The 17391-nt window shown below is 34.4% G+C and overlaps 1 protein-coding gene across 1 annotated transcript in view; it reads right to left on the bottom strand.

Annotated features, from left to right (window-relative positions):
• Positions 1 to 17391, bottom strand: part of TMPRSS15 (transmembrane serine protease 15) — a 128660-nt gene that overhangs the window by 97332 nt on the left and 13937 nt on the right. Inside the window, exons 4-6 of the mRNA XM_036881556.2 lie at positions 12713 to 12864; positions 10063 to 10107; positions 2208 to 2339 (exon numbers count right to left, since the gene is read on the bottom strand). Coding sequence (XP_036737451.2) covers positions 2208 to 2339; positions 10063 to 10107; positions 12713 to 12864 — 329 coding nt within the window. The remainder of the gene's footprint in view (positions 1 to 2207; positions 2340 to 10062; positions 10108 to 12712; positions 12865 to 17391) is intronic.

Here is a 17391-nt window from a genome sequence, read left to right as displayed (position 1 = left end):
GGTTCAGCTATATTCAGTTATAAGTTGTGCAAACCTAAATAACTAAAGACTAAAAAAAGAAAGCTGTGTGAGGAAGTCAACATTAATGTGACTCTATTAATAACAAACTAGAATTAGAGCTCACAGCTGGTGGAAAATGAAAGAGCAAAGGTCACCTTCATATACAGATACTTCTCTTTAATTTTTCTGTGAATGTAGATTGATGGACAAAAGCTTTCATTTAGAAATTATGCTATTAAAAAGGTGAGTTGGTGCTGAGGTGAAGTGCACTAGGCTCTCAGGCTCAGCATTGTTAATGATTGAATGAATAACACAATTTATATGCTTGAATCCTATCTAGCTAGATTAATTGATTGATTTGTCCACTTCCTCATTCCACAAAGTCTAAATTTCTTTTCCAAAATAGATACAGTGTTAACTTCAAAATAAGAATAATGAAAAAATCAATAAAAATTAAAAATGAGGATAAAGAAGCTTAAGAAATTTAATGATATAGATGGCTAGTTGATACTAAGGTTCTATTAACACAAAACTTCCATGAAATTGGAAAGTAATAATGCAATTTCATTATGTATTTAAGGCAAACTTAGAGAATTCAATTCTAATACCAAGGCTAGTGTCATGCATTTATAGTGGTTTAGAAAAACAATTTATGGCTTTATAACTTATTTTAGGATAAGTTGTCACACTAACATGATACTTCTATGATTATATTTTGAAATAATTAATCCATGCCAGTAATGGCCAAATAATAGGTGTGGTATGTGTTCTGATTATTCAATTCATCTAACATATTCCCCCCCTATTTAAAGTTATTGATCATCATTATATAGGCTTATAGCTGTGTGTCTACCTTTGACATATATTAATATTTTTGAAATATAAATCAACATCACCTTTACACCTCATGATGGCACACTTGTATCATATTCTCCCTGAAGAGGTTTTGGAAACTGCCTGAAAACCACAGCAGAAAAGAAAATTGCTTATGTCTTCTTTGAGTAGCTTAGTTATATAAAATAGATTTAAAAATATTCTGTAGCCTGTACTCTCTTCCAATATGCTCTGAGTGCACATCAAAGTCTGTAGTTAAACTTTGAAGGTTTGAATTTTATCCAAGAACATTTGAATTGGGATTGCTTATTAGAAGCCTCTTTAATCAAGTTGCCCTCTTCTGGGTTGGTATTGCGCACCTTTTAAATTATGTACCAAGATGATAGGTGATTTTTAAAACTTTGGTTGGTATTGGAACATGCGTCTTCAATTAATATCAAGCAAAAAGAGCAAAGCGTAACAGATAACAGAAGAGCAAAGTGCAGCAAATCATAACCACAGCCTTTATACATTTCAGAACCAATTGTGCTCATGGTCAATTTTCAAACATTATATACTATACCAAATAACTGTTCAGCTCATGCTTCCTATTTAATTTTTCAAGAACAAATTATATGTTAGAATTATTTAAATAGTTCTTCACATTGCCTATCAATCTATATTTAAACTCATGTGGTAATCTTTCATATAATGTTACCCAGCTATAAAATAAAGTAAGTGGCAAAGTAAATATGTTTTAAATCAATTAGAGCCACGATTGGCACAAAGTTAAGTACTAAAGTGTGAAATAATAGTAATACTAATGTTTTTACTACTGTTAACACTCAAAACTTTGTTACAAATGAAACATGTTTTGTTCATGAGCCCTTGAGATCTTATTCATAAGTGGTTTCCATTATCCGCATAACTACAGCTTAAGTACACTTTTTTGCCTATGTGTTATTTTGATGCCAAAGACAATCAAAATTAAGGAGTGTGATTACTGAGTTAGGGATGGTTAAAATAGGAAAAGAAGACTGATATTATATGATGGTGAAAAAAACATGAGAAAGCATTCAGATTCATAATAGTTTGGAGTCATTTAATGAGAGATGAAAAATAGTGCCTTTCTCTTCCCACATTCATGACAGGCATTGCTAATGACAGCATCCTTTCCATAGTCATCACTTGGAATTCTACTTAATTAATGTTTAAGATTGTATAGCATAGTTTAGGAAAATATTAATATGATTACTTTTAGATTTTTGTGTTACATTATAATCACAGCTATTGAGATATCTTATTTTCCAGTGATTTCTGATATGTGAAGGGTGTTACACAGTGAGGGAGGATGAAAAGGTAGAGGTAGGGAGAGTGTGGGGGGCACTACTTACCACAAGTTTTATTGTCTTCATCAGAACCATCTGGACAGTTTAATTCTCCATCACAAAATAAATCAATTGCTATACACTTTAGACCATCAGCACAAGGTCTTGAACCAGAGGGGCACTCTACTGAAACACTTTCTTTGAAAAAAAAGATACAATTTATAAATTGCCTGCATAGTAGATTTCATTTCCAACCATAAGTACAATACTTACTATGTACTTTTTGTCATTTAGATCCTTGTAAATAAGCATATCTTTCAATTTTTAAAAGAAATAGTATTTCATTTAATATTTGTAAATGTTTAGAATTTTTTAATTTTGCAGGAAAGACATATTTTTGTCATAGATGTTAAATATGAATGGTCACTTTGTTGATTTTAACCTTGATAAATCAATAACACAATTTGGACATTTAGCCCCTAAAATTTACATCATATAGGATTGTTATATGTTATGGGGTACAACTTACTGGGATGTTTTCCACATCATCTGCAGTATCTGGTAATCACCACATTTACTTATAAACTTGTTATTCAAAAATATAGTGGCTGAAGTCAAGGTTTGCATTCTGCAGAGAATATTTGTCAATGAAAGTCATTTTATAGTAAAATAAATTAAATTGCCATTGCCTTGCTACACTGAGCAGTGGAGAAACCCAGTGGCTATTTCCATTCAATATCTCTGCTTCTTGTGTCAAAGGTTCTCAGCAGGAAAGATGCAAACATACCCTTGACAAATTCTGTCATACTCTAGCCTGGATCTGATCAGTTTGCACCTTTAGCCTGTCTTGTTCTCCACTTGCTTCTCTTCTACAGATATAGTTGCACCAAGAAACACATTTTACTTCAAGAAATTAAGTTGTAAATATTAAGTGCAGTTCTAAAAATGACATCTTCTTATATGTGTAGTAAAGACATATGTTTTTATTTTTCAGAGCAGTGTAAGAATTCGAATATTTTGTCTATGGCTAAACTGTTGGTTTAAAGGTTTTGAAAAATCTTTAAGCTCAACAGCGTTTTTTTTTTTCCTGTTATTGTTCTTAACCTTAAAACCAGCACCGCACTGCCATCTGCTGGGGTTTAATAGTATAGTTGATTCTGAAATTTCTTATGCTCCGGAAATAGATTGAGCAAATAAAGGTGCTGTATCAATGAATCTACTTAATTCATAAAGTATAAGTAACACTTAATTAGATACATTTATAGACAGGGATGCTGGGCATATACATACAACTAAATGAGACTTGTAATTGGCTTTAAATAAAATGACTATAAACCAATGGGAAATTCATGGATAATCTAACATCTAAAATAGGACAGGATAAAGATCAGAGCCATTCCCAAATGACAGAATACCCCCACTTAAGAGAATAAAAAATGATAAAAATGATATTTAATAAGCCTAAACTCATATTATAACTGTTGAAATATATGAGATCATCATCAAGAGAGCCCTTAATCATTGAATTCCTAACTCATGAAAGGCATAGTGTCAATAGAATTTCATAAGTGCTTGCTAAATAAATAAACAACAAAAACACTTTATTCTCAAAAGTCTATGTCACATTGAAGAGTAGTTAATAGACTTCTAAAAGAAAAAAGTATTCTAAGCATTCAGCATTTGAGAGATTAGACTTTGGGATATAGCTAAGAAAATGTGTAATTTTGGTTGTTCTAATGCTCATGATAACTTCACTTCTTTATGGTTAACATTTCTATCTGTTGCCTATTAAACTCTATGGATTAAATCTTAAAACTACACTGGCAAGTGACACCACTTAGGATCCTTCAATCTTATTAATTCATTCACCCCACAAGTATTCATTGTCGATTTATTTGTGTCGCACATTTTTAAAGATGGAGATAAAAGGATGAGTAAGATGAAACCCCTACTCTCCCGGAACTTGGTGTTTAGTAGGAGACTGGTTCATTGATTTTTTTAAAAAAAAAGGTATAAAAACATGCTATGGGAACACCAAGGATTAGGCAGTTAGTTTCCTTGGGAGGCAGAAAGTGAAATATCTTCACATAAAGTAGGTTTTAAAGGGTCTAAAACTACCAGGAAGAGGTAACTGGAATGTATATGTGGTGATGTGACAAAAGCACATCAATATATGGAAAACAGATGAGTCTAACTTAGTAGGGTGTTTGTGAAAGCCATGGACTATTTTTATCTTTGTAAAATGAAAGAAATAGTTTTCCTTAGGCAATGGCATTGAAAGTTTGTAATATGACAAGTTTATGTTTACTTGAGGCAATTCTGGGACCAAGTGAAGAATCAGGTGGAAGAGAGACGACCAACGAACCAGCTGTTTCAATGGTCAAGGTGAAAGCTGATGAGGACTGGAACTCCTGTGCTAGCAGAGAAGATAGGTTATGGAATCGACTGCTATTTTATAGCTGGAATTGATAAGCTGTAGTGACCAAATGTGCTCCTGACCAAACACAGTTGGAGACTGGGGTGCTAAAAATGATACCTACACTTTTGGAGTGACCAGTTGAATTACTAATGATCATAAGTCACAATAGTGATTTCAAGAGGAACAGCTGGTGGGATTAGAAAACAACTCTAATTTGAAGTATTTTGATCTGAAGGTGGAAATCTTATGTACTCTAGCTTAGGTTGTACTCTCTGCCTTTCATAAACACTTTCGGTTTCCTTGGTCCAAAAAAAAAGAGAAGTTCCTCGTATTGAAACCAATATGGAAACTAAAATATAATTGTTATATAAGAGTCCTGCATTTTAGAATTTTATCAGATTGTATTTTTACCTTGTCTTCTGTCTCCCTCTCATCTCCTTACATACACATATATGATGACAATTTCCAGCAAAACCATTAATTAAAACATTAACTGTTATAAAAATTAGCCAGATGCCAGTTTTTTTTAATGACCTCCTATTCTCAATGCTAAAGTTCTTTGACTTGTGGATCACTTCATTGGTCATTTCATTCCTTATTTTTTTGCTCTGGTATTTCTCCTTTTCTAAGAAGTCTGTATGGTACTTGTCAAAAGGGAATTTTTAGCCAAAGAGTTAAGAAATTATATTTAAAGAAGTGTGCACACAGAGAATAACAATTGACTATATTTGTTAGAAGCTGATCAGATTGCATGAATATTAATTACTGTTGTCCTGAATGAGGCAAAACCTGCACATGTTTTCACAGCTATATGGATTTTATCATCAGGATATTAATATTGTTGGCATATTATGAAAACCCACCACTAAACTGGTATTATTTGGAACTCTGTAAATGGTAAGCTTTAATTATCCATTTATACTTGTGTTATGAAGGATTCAGTATAAACTCAGTGTGACTACTCAGAGTTATCCAAAGTCACAACAATTTCCAGGGAGTTGTGGTGGGGAACTTTCGGTGCCCACTTTGTGGAGGGCCTGTGTGAGGCATTGTGGAAGGTAAATAGAATGAAATCCATTACTTTTTTTTCTTCCAAGCCAGTTAGAATGTTACATAAAAGATTATAATTTGAAAATTAGCTTTCAGAAATCTTAGACTTTTATTTTCACTCTTATTTATTGAGGGTGATAATGCTTGGTGGCCAAAACTGAGACAAATTAAGCCCAACGTCCTTACAGCTTACTTAGCAGTGGAAGTAGAATCTGAATCCAAGAATGCCTGCATTAGAGGCCAAGTTCATTTCATTACACTGTATTAGAAAAACAGGTACCACTTTACAGAAATTCTCATCTGCTTTGATAGAAAATATTCAATCTTTTTAGCAAGATTATGGCTAGTTAATTCATTACAGTGAAGAGATCCTTTAATGGTTCTGATATCATGTGCATAGGGATGTCTTCTATTAGAGGAGGGTGCTTAGCAATATATGCATGTTGTTCTTTCAAATGCAGAGAAAGAGAAATACTTAAAGTCACAGTGCATTTGGTGTGGATAAAGTACCTGTGTCTTAGTCAACTGAGGGGCATAATTCTACCTTAGCTTTTCTTGACCCAATTCATGTTTTTCACTAACTCAGTCAATTTCTATTTCTTCAGTCTCCAAACCCTTCCCCTCAGTGGAACTGCAAGAAGATTGCATTTTGTATGAGACCGAGATAACCCGTGACAGTGACACTTGTTTTTCCTCAATCTTTGCCTGCCCAGTAAGGAACAAAAGACTAGAACAAGCTGTATTCTAGAAACCCTCCAAACATTTGAAGAATTGCCCTAAACAGCCAGCCCCTCGAGGCACTCTCTAGCAGCCAAGAAATCAATCAGTTTCCATCTCTCTCTGGTAGGGTTCCAAATGGGTTAATAAAACTTTACAGTGATTGGCAACAAAGGCAGATGAACAAGAGAACATAATCCTCATGGACTTTGTACCCATTGACATGCAAAAATTATCTTTGGCAGAATTTATAATAGTACTAATGCCAAGTATATGATGCATGCATTTGTTGATTTTTCTCAAACTTTGTCTTCCAGGCATGTAAAAGTGAGAATAAACTTAATGTCCCTGAAAGGCACATTCATAATAAATTACTGCTTGGAAACTGCAGATTGCAAGTTTAATTGCCCCGTTCCCCTCTATAAATCTATAGTATGTTGCTGTATGAGAGGAAAAAATGAGAAGGATGACTGGGGAGTCATGGATCCAGTAAGAGAGGGAATGTGATATTTTGCCACCTAGTTACCTTATTATAATTCTCTGAGGATTGATTAAAGTAACTCAATATTGTCTCCAGTACAGGAAAGCTTTTGAAATGAAGTTTTTTGGTTAAATAAATGATCAGATTAAAATGAGCATTACTGAGTAGAGTCGTCTTGTTTTAATTTTAGTTTAGATTTTGAACAGTCTCTGTAAAAAAATATCCAACTGTTTTTTTTTTCTGTCTACATCATAAGCGGGAAGGGAGAAAGGATCTGACATCAGTTGTGTGTCTCCTTTGAGCCAATCATGAATTGAGACAGTACAGTGGTATTTGTATATCTCTCTTTTAATTCTCATGATCACTCTCTCAGATAAATATTATAATCTTTATCTTTCAGATAACAAACATTAAGTTTGAAAAGACTAGGTGGCTTGCCAAACACAACCTATAGAGTAATTGGTGGAATTAGTTAATGGTGGATTCACCCATGCCTTTCAGTGATTGACAATTATGTATTTCCTATTGGTCTTCATTTTGAATACCAAATGTTCACATAAAGTGTGGCAGATAGGACTAAATGTATACTGACACCATTCTTATAGTTCACATGTACAAAAGAAGATTTCCGTTCCACTTCTTAGGAGGGAAAGTGTGGGTGGAGTATTATTTCCATGCTCTCTGCCCCCCATTCTTTATCTCCTTCAGTCAAAGGAAACTGGGCATATGATTCACCCACTTACATTTCTGATGAGTTTGCTTCCAAGATAGTAAAGGGAAAAAACTTATTTGTAGTCTAAGGTTTTCTTGCTTTAACACTGTTGCTCCACCTCCTTGACCCCCCTTCCCACATAAATCATTCCACGTACTTCTTTTAGGACATCGTATATACTTAACAGGTCCTTGATACTGTGGGTTATATAAATCACTCAATGGATCAATAAAGAGACAAATAGAAAAACAGGGTGCTAATTTGGATATTTATTTCTGGTTTTCAAAGTTTTAAAATAAGTTTCTCAAAATACATTAAAACTACCTTTTCAGTTAATTTTCAGTTAATTAGCCATCATCAATCTTAAAAGCATTTTTTGGAGGTATGTTGAAAGGTGAATTTCAATGCTGCATTTTCCACATTGAAGAAGGGATTGTAGCCTGAAGAGCAGTTTTATTTTTCAATATGTTGTGTTATTATATGAGTAGGACATAAATACAACTCCAGGCAGCCTTATCTTACCATAAAAGACCTTTATGGATTTAGATATGTGATAGCTTATTTCATAAAGCCTTTTGATTAATGATTCATACCACTTTGCTTTTCAAACAACACATCAATCATTTTATTTAAGAAAAGTATTAAGTCTTCCCCAGAAAGACATTTATAGTTTCACAATATTCTTTCCTTGTATGTATATAACATTTGAGGTAAGTTCTCATAAGATAAAAATAGCAGTATTACTTTAAGAGCTAAAGATCTATATATTATTGCCTTATGGAGCTTATCTGAAGAATTTAGGGAAATACCCAGGTCATTCAACATGAAGATTAAGTTAGGACCAGAGAAAGCACTTTAGCTGACCAGCAGATAGACAAAAGCACAGTAGAAATTACTAGGAATCCAGAGAAATTGGCACATTAAAGATACATACCAGAAGTTGGCATAAGGTAGCTCCTTAATGAAAAATTGTTGAATGAATAAATCCAAGACTACTTTGGTACTGGTCTGGCAACCAGTATCATGGTGAGAGAGCAAGCATGTCTAAATTGTATTCAAAGACAATAGTCAAAAAATAAAAAATCCCTCACATCTGATGAAAGCTAGATTCCTTCTGGCAAACGTTTTGATCCTACTGGTGGCATTCTTAGCAGTGGATAATAATTATGGTTCTAATAGATGGAGGGCTGGAGTGAAGTCAGATAACCCAGGCATTTAGCTTTAATTATATTGTTCACTTCCAGTGAGATCTTAGGTTAAAACTGCACACTTTTATGCTCCAGTTTTCTCATCTATAAAATGGGAGTAATATTAACTGCTGTGTTTTTAGAGACTTCTCAGACCCTAAAATAAAACATAAGTGAAAACTTAAAAATGATACAAATAGTATTATTAAAACTCACCTGAAGTTTACAGAAGATCTAGGTTAATCTGATGTTATTTCAAACAGAAACTTGGGATATACTTAGATCATGGGCTTTGGAGTCCAAAGGAATTGCTTAATTCCTGAGCTTGACACTTAAAAGCTGTGTGACTCTGAGCACATTGCTTATTATTTATTTCTTTTTAAGTGAAAGAACTATTACCTTTCTACACGATCATCCTGAGAATTAAATGAAGCAATGTTTATAATATATAATACCTGGCCCAAGGAGGTACTTAAAAAATAGATCTTTCAAATATTATAAAAATGATCAGGATTATAGATAATACCAAAAGTAATATCATAGCTTTTACTTTTATTTTTTTAATTTTAATTTTCAAATATTCAGGAAAAATTTATTATTCATAATTTATGGGAAGCAGTTTTCAGAGACGTAAAGAGATATGCCCAGTAGTTCTGGTAACTGGCAGTGGTAAGATTAACATTCAGATCTTCTGACTTCAATTTAAATTATGTTTCTTTAACAGAATAAGTTTAAATTTTAAGATAACACAGGTAATTTTGAAATTATTGAAAATCTCCCAAAGCAAACTCTCTTGATAGTGGTGTGTTCAAAATTTTTGAAGCGAAATTCTAAACTTTTGAGCAGTATTGACCAATTATAATTAGAAAGACAGAGTGAAGAAATGTTGGAAGAGCAAAGTTACCATTAAGCCCTGGACTCTACAAAGAGTACAATATATTCTAAAAGTCATCATTGGATTATATTTAAATTTTTTTTTCCTAATTCCAAGCAAACTTACAAATGTCATGGCTTTAACCCCAAGGATGCATGATCAGAGTCACCTTTTGGGGTGTTATACATACACACATACACACACACACACACACATGCACACATACCTATAGATATGTATATAAACCGAGTTTAAAATATGAAAGGAACATTAAAGTTGGAAATGTGTGTCCTTGGCATGTATAACTAGGCATGGTGAACTCTACAATATTATGAACTACATTATTCCTAACCATCTGTATGCTTCCTACATTTTAATATTAAGAATAAATGTCTCAGAAAGAGCTATAAGAAAAAGTTCTTAATGTCATGGAGTTTGATGATCACTAAATTACATTTAAAAAAATGCTGAAAGTACTGACCTGAAGTTGTTGCAGGGCTTACTGTTGAGAAATTCTTCAAAGATGCTGGAATAAAGTAAAGTTGATTTGAACCTTAGGCTTATAATGTAAATATATTACAAATTGTGTGCAGTATGAATATTTTTTCATAGGGCCTCTGATTCTTAGAGTTCCCATTTTATCCTATCTCATACAAAATGGTTCTATTATTATTTGATTGTGGTACAGTTGATGAATTTCCAGAAACTGTGTATTCTCTATATGAGAAAAGTTTGCTTTATTTTACCCATTTATCGATTTATTCATCATTTATATAGAATAATTTGTGTTTAAAACAAATAATATAACATTGCACACCAGATCTTGTCAGACCTAGAACCAGTCATTTTGTGCTAAAATATACGAAAGATGTCAAAATAATCTTGCAAATGAAAATATCTACTGGGAACTAAGTACTGTTTAAGTGTAAAATGCTTTTCACATAAAAGATAAAAACTAGCTATTTTCTTCACCCTTTTTAATATGTTCAGTAGTTTTAAAAATAGAATCACAGCTATCTTATATGAAAGATATAAAAGAAACCAAAGTATATCTTATGAAAAACCTTTATGCAGTGAATTTTTTAATTTAAAATTTTATTTATGGTAATGAGGTCAAGAGATATATTCACTTCTACTTGCAAGGTGGTTTATTTCAATATTTCTTCATTTCTGCAATGTCTTTTTCCTGCAAGATTTATAGCAGTTTCATAAGTGATCTATAGTTGATCATTGATGAAGAAGATAACAAAATAAGGTTTTTAAGATTTTTTCATAAAACAGTATTTTAGTATTTTATTACATTTAATTTGACAGGGCACTATATACAAGTCTAAGGTATTTATGAAAAGACTTGACCAATTTTAAACTGTAATAAATTAGAAATTCATGTAATGCAAGTGACATTAAACTAAAATACCTAAAATTAAGTGCAGTATCATTTTTATAAATTTTTTTAACACAGTTCAAGAAATTAAATGTAACTTCGACTTGTGGAGCATATTCTTGACTTGATATTGCAATATAGTTTGTTGCATCCATGATACTTGTTCTAAGTTAATTTAAAGGATATGGTTTTACTAAATAAATAAATATTTTTAAAACCAAACACTCCCCTCCCAAATAGCCCAACTGTAGGGAGTCATAAAAATAAATTTCAACACACCTGTCAATTAATTTTCTATACAGGCTATGAGAAACTGATCCATATTCAAATAAAAATAGCCAGAACCCAACTTTCCAAGTGAAAAATGATTATTAAAAAATATCAATCATCATTGTTCAAAGATTAAGCCATTGCAAACAAAGTTTAGTATAATGGTTAAAAGCACAGACACTAGTCAGACCACCTGGTCCCTATTTCCTTGATCCAACCCTATATAGCTGAAATCTATCAAATGATCTGAGCACTGGTCTTCTCATCTGTAAAGTGGGGATAGCAAAGACATTATGTAACAAGGGTGATGTGAAAAGTAAATGTGTCCATAGGCAAAGCACCTATTTTACCTAATAATAATTAGTAGTAGCTTTCAGCTTATCTGAATCAGACAAAGATCTAAAACAGTCTGTGCTCCAGCAACTGTGCCAGAGGGAAACAACGCACCAGTAGAGGAGATGCTTAGGTTGAACATTAGCTGTCTTCTCACTAACTGGCCCTGCAGGATAGAGCAGGAAGCTCAACCAAAGAGGAAACTGTGCTTGTTGAACCAATGCTGTAAAGCAAAGCAACTATAGATCTGCAATTTCATATCTACTATTACAAAATCAAAAAACAAAACAAAAAACATCTTTATGTTTTTATATATTTGATTTAGAGGCCAAACTATACTAATAATCTCATTACATAGCAAAACTATTTGAACTGGCATTAGGCTGTTTAAAGTTTGGTTGTATTCTACTTGATGTGGATATTTATGTATTGATTAACTTTTTAACATCCAAAAATTTATGAATTCCAGGATAAGAGATAGTGGACCTGGATGGGTCTGGCAAATTACTATTGTTTTCAACCAAAATAAGGACACAGTATAATGTTTGTTGAATCGAACGGGGGATAATTAGAATGGGAAATTTAGTATAGCCTAAGCCATTGATGGACATTATTGTCCTACTATTATCTTCATTACCTTTATTGCTTCCTCTTTGATTTATTCATATGTTAGAAATTTTCATCTTATTAAAAATCAAGTTTTACTTTTTATAAATAAGTAACCAGGATGATCAAACTCATTGACACTTCTTTTTCTCTGCTCTTGTTCTCAACTTGCCACATAATTTTGTAATCCAATAGGATCTATGACTCTATCAGAAAGCAATGAGTGTCACTTTCTGAAGCGAGTTCCTGGAAAGTCGGGGTGTGCTTGACCAATGCCAAGAATGTGGTAAGACCCACAAACATTTATGCATGGCAATATGTCAGAATCTTTTTGATATTTGATATTTTATAAACTTCTGCTGGGTATTTTTCTTCAAGTACAGTTTCTCCGTATTTCACATTTCTCATGTAAATGTGTTACCTCAGGCAATAAAACGTTTCTAAAATAAGGGCAATCCCATTGCTTCCTTGGTATATAGCTAGAATTTTAATTTTATAGTTTAATGATTCAAAGAAATCAACTAAGGTTCACAGATACCTGTGATATTGATGCTGTTCAAATCAATATGGAAAGTCACCAGTTGGCTGGATTTATTTGCTTCAATGCCTTGAATCAGTTCTTCTTTTACATTTTCATCTGACACCCAATGGGCAAAGAAAAGATCAAATATGACTATAACGCTGCCATTTCTGCAAAGCCAAAGATGATACAAGAGGAAAAAGTCAACTTTCTTCAAATGATTTGTGCTCAGTTCATGTAAGATACTTTTGAAATTCTCTAGTTATGACCTTGTGAATCCTTATTATACCTGTGCAAGGTAGGTTATATCAAACATTATCTTTACATTATAGGTGGAAGAAAAAGGAATTGAAAGACTAAATGTTTCTCCAAGAACACAAAGACACATCCAGAACTGGAACCTGAGTTTTCTGGCTTTATGTTAGCACATTAATCTCCAGGCCAGATGTTCCCTAGAGTTCACTTGTGTCAAATTAAATTAAATCACATGGTATCATGATGTCTATTCTTATTTTACAGTTTGAAGGAATGAAGGGTGTAGACTTGTAATCTTTTACAGATGATTTCTAAGTAGGAAGAATTCTAAGAATTCTAAGTTTCAGCAATTTCAGAGAAAATTATTCTGTATAATTTATGAAGGCCTTATAGCAAACTTAAACCAATAATCTATATCTACTCTCTTATTTATTATTAACATAAAATATCAAAATGCACCCTGACTTCAAAAGATAGAAAGAAAACAATCATACCTGGGATACTGAGAATATTAAGTCTCATGACCAAGAGCTGGTATTACCTTGTCTATATCATCTCTAACTATCACATTTAGTGTTCAGTTATATGGTGCAAATCATCTTCACTTTTATTTATTCCTTGCTCTAAAACATGCATTTTAAAGGTTTTCTTCATTGGTGATTTGTTTACAGATTAGAGAAGCATAAAAATGACTAAAATTCATTTTTATGATCTTCATTTTATGTTCTGCTTGTTACAATTAAGAAAATCCTAACTGACATACAATGCTCAGATTTTCACTCTCCTTCCTACATTCTGTCTTGACTCATGCTATCCTTTTAGGATACAATGAATTGGGAGACAAACCCTTTAGCTCTGATCTTCACTCTGGGCCCCTCAGTAAGCTGGGGATACTCAGAGTATACTTGGATCTTTAAAGAGAAGACTAGGGAGAATCAAACCTGGCATTGTCTGTTTTCTAGTTCAAAAATCTAAACATTATACTCACATCCTTGTGATACCTATAAGTTAGTGAGATTCTTGTTTATTTGTCCTTATACCTGTTTTGATAGAACCTAGAACAAATGTTATTTTTGTCTCAATGACTTTATACATGATCAGAATATTCCTGAAAGATCATGGTAAATCAGCATCTCCGCCAGGGACAATATTCCTTCTAAATGTCTGTGTCACTATTCAAGTTTACAGTTTAACAGAAGTGATCCCTTTATGTGTAGCTGTTTTACTTTTTGAAACAGGATATTCTGATGTAATAACTTCATACTTCACCTCTATTAAATAAAATTTTTTAAAATGTTAGCATGTTTAACTTTCCAATCATATGCTTAAATCATAGTAACCGAATCTTGTAAGCAAGCATTTTATTCCTTCCAATACTTAGTAAGTATTTAGTTCAGGGTTTCCCTAACATACCCAGATGTGGCATCACTTACTGTCTTTGATAAGAATGTATTTCATCAGGCGGAGCCAACATGGCGGCATGAGTAGGACAGTGGGACTCTCCTCCCAAAAACATGCATATTTTTGAAAATACAACAAATACAACTGATCCTAAAAGAGAGACCAGAAGACACAGGACAACAGCCTGACTACATCCACATGTGTGAGAGTCCAGCACCTGGTGAAAGGGGTAAGATATAACCCCCGGCCCGGCGGGACCAGAGGCCCCTCACTCCAGCTCCCGGAGGGAGGGAGAGGGAGCCCAGGACTGCTAAACACCCAGCCCCAGTCAGCCGCACCAGAGCGCAGACACAGTGCATGCGTGGAGGGCTGGAAACTAGGGAAATAGGGCAGCAAGAACTCTGAGCGGGTGCTGAAGCTGATGCCCCTGTGACAAAGAAAAGCGAGTGCTTTTTGAAAGTCTTAAAGGGACAGGGATGTAACAGCTGGACGGAAACAACACAGGTCACAGAGCAGTGGCTGAAAATTACAGGGAAAACCTGGCGCACTAACTCCCTGGGCAACAGCTCTGAAACCCCTCATGGAGGTAAACAGACAAACAGCCCCCCCGTCCATTACCCCTCCGGGCGCAGCGAAAGCAGAGAAACAGCCTAAGGCAAACCACACTCACAGAAAGGGAGATCACTCCATATCTGCCGGGCAAGACTCAAAGACCCAGTCTACACGCAATTACCCAACACAAGCCACTAGGGGTCGCAGTTGTCCCAGTAAAGAAAGGCCAGTAGCAAGTGAAAAGTTTGGCCCTCCCAGCTGACAGTCAATAGCACCTGTCCACATGAAAAGGCAAAAAAATATGATCCAGACAAGACTAACCCAGACAGCTTCGGCATCTGCTACATCTTCCCCTGAGAAGGAACCTGGGGAGATAGATTTAACCAGTCTTCCTGAAGAAGAATTCAAAACAAAAGTCATAACCATGCTGATGGACTTGCAGAGAAATATGCAAGAACTAAGGAAGGGGAATACAGAAATAAAACAAGCTCTGGAAGGACTTCAAAACAGAAAGGACGAGATGCAAGAGACCATTAATGGACTAGAAAACAGAGAACAGGAATGCAGAGAAGCTGATGCAGAGAGAGATAAAAGGATCTCCAAGAATGACAGAATTCTAAGAGAGCCGAGTGACCAATCGACACGGAACAATATCCACATTATAAGGGTATACCAGAAGAAGAAGAAGAGAGAAAAAGGGATAGAAAGTGTCTTTGAAGAAATAATTGCTGAAAACTTCCCCAAACTAGGGGAAGAAATAGCCTCTCAGACCACAGAGGTACACAGAACACCCACGACAAGGGATCCAAGGAGGGCAACACCAAGACACATAATAATTAAAATGGCAAAGATCAAAGACAAGGACAAAGTATTAAAGGCAGCCAGAGAGTAAAAAAAGGTTACCTACAAAGGAAAACCCATCAGGCTATCATCAGACTTCTCAACAGAAACCCTACAGGCCAGAAGAAAATGGCATGATATACTTAATGCAATGAAACAGAAGGGCCTCGAACCAAGACTACTTTATCCAGCAAGAATATCATTTAAATATGAAGGAGTGATTAAACAATTCCCAGACAAGGAAAAGTTGAGGGAATTTGCCTGACACAAACCACCTCTACAGGGCATCCTACAGGGACTGCTCTAGATGGGAACACTCCTAAAAAGAGCACAGAACAAAACACCCAACATATGAAGAAGGGAGGAGGAGGAATAAGAAGGGAGAGAAATAAAGAATCATCAGACTGTGTTTATAATAGCTCAACAAGCGAGGTAAGTTAGACAGTAAGATAGTAAAGAAGCTAACCCTGAAACATTGGTAACCACAAACTTAAAGCCTGCAATGGCAATAAGTTCATACCTTTCAATAATCACCCTAAAAGTAAATGGACTGAATGCACCAATCAAAAGACACAGAGTAATAGAATGGATAAAAAAGCAAGATCCATCCATATGCTGCTTACAAGAGACTCACCTCAAACTCAAAGACATGCACAGACTTAAAGTCAAGGGATGGAAAAAGATATTTCATGCAAACAACAGAGAGAAGAAAGCAGGGGTTGCAGTACTAATATCAGACAAAATAGACTTCAAAAAAAAGAAAGTAACAAGAGATAAAGAAGGACACTACATAATGATAAAGGGATCAGTACAACAAGAGGATATAACCATTCTAAATATATATGCACCCAACACAGGAGCACCAGCATATGTGAAACAAATACTAACAGAACTAAAGGGGGAAATAGACTGCAATGCATTCATTCTAGGAGACTTCAACACACCACTCACCCCAAAGGATAGATCCACTGGGCAGAAAATAAGTAAGGACACGGAAGCACTGAACAACACAGTAGAGCAGATGGACCTAATAGACATCTATAGAACTCTACATCCAAAAGTAACAGGATATACATTCTTCTCAAGTGCACATGGAACATTCTCCAGAATAGACCACATACTAGGCCACAAAAGGAGCCTCAGAAAATTCCAAAAGATTGAAATCCTACCAAACAACTTTTCAGACCACAAAGGCATAAAACTAGAAATAAACTGTACAGAGAAAGCAAAGAGGCTCACAAACACATGGAGGCTTAAAAAGACGCTCCTAAATAATCAATGGATCAATGACCAAATCAAAATGGAGATCCAGCAATATATGGAAACAAATGACAACAACACTAAGCCCCAACTTCTGTGGGACACAGCAAAAGCAGTCTTAAGAGGAAAGTATATAACAATCCAAGCATATTTAAAAAAGGAAGAACAATCCCAAATGAATGGTCTAATGTCACAATTATCGAAATTGGAAAAAGAAGAACAAATGAGGCCTAAGGTCAGCAGAAGGAGGGACATAATAAAGACCAGAGAAGAAATAAATAAAATTGAGAAGAATAAAACAATAGCAAAAATCAATGAAACCAAGAGCTGGTTCTTCGAGAAAATAAACAAAATAGATAAGCCTCTAGCCAGACTTATTAAGAAGAAAA

The sequence above is a fragment of the Manis pentadactyla genome, chromosome 1 (genome assembly GCF_030020395.1).
Source record: "Manis pentadactyla isolate mManPen7 chromosome 1, mManPen7.hap1, whole genome shotgun sequence".
NCBI classification, from domain to species: Eukaryota; Metazoa; Chordata; class Mammalia; order Pholidota; family Manidae; genus Manis; species Manis pentadactyla.
Note: the sequence above shows the minus strand (reverse complement) of the source record. Positions and strands in the feature narration are given on the sequence as shown.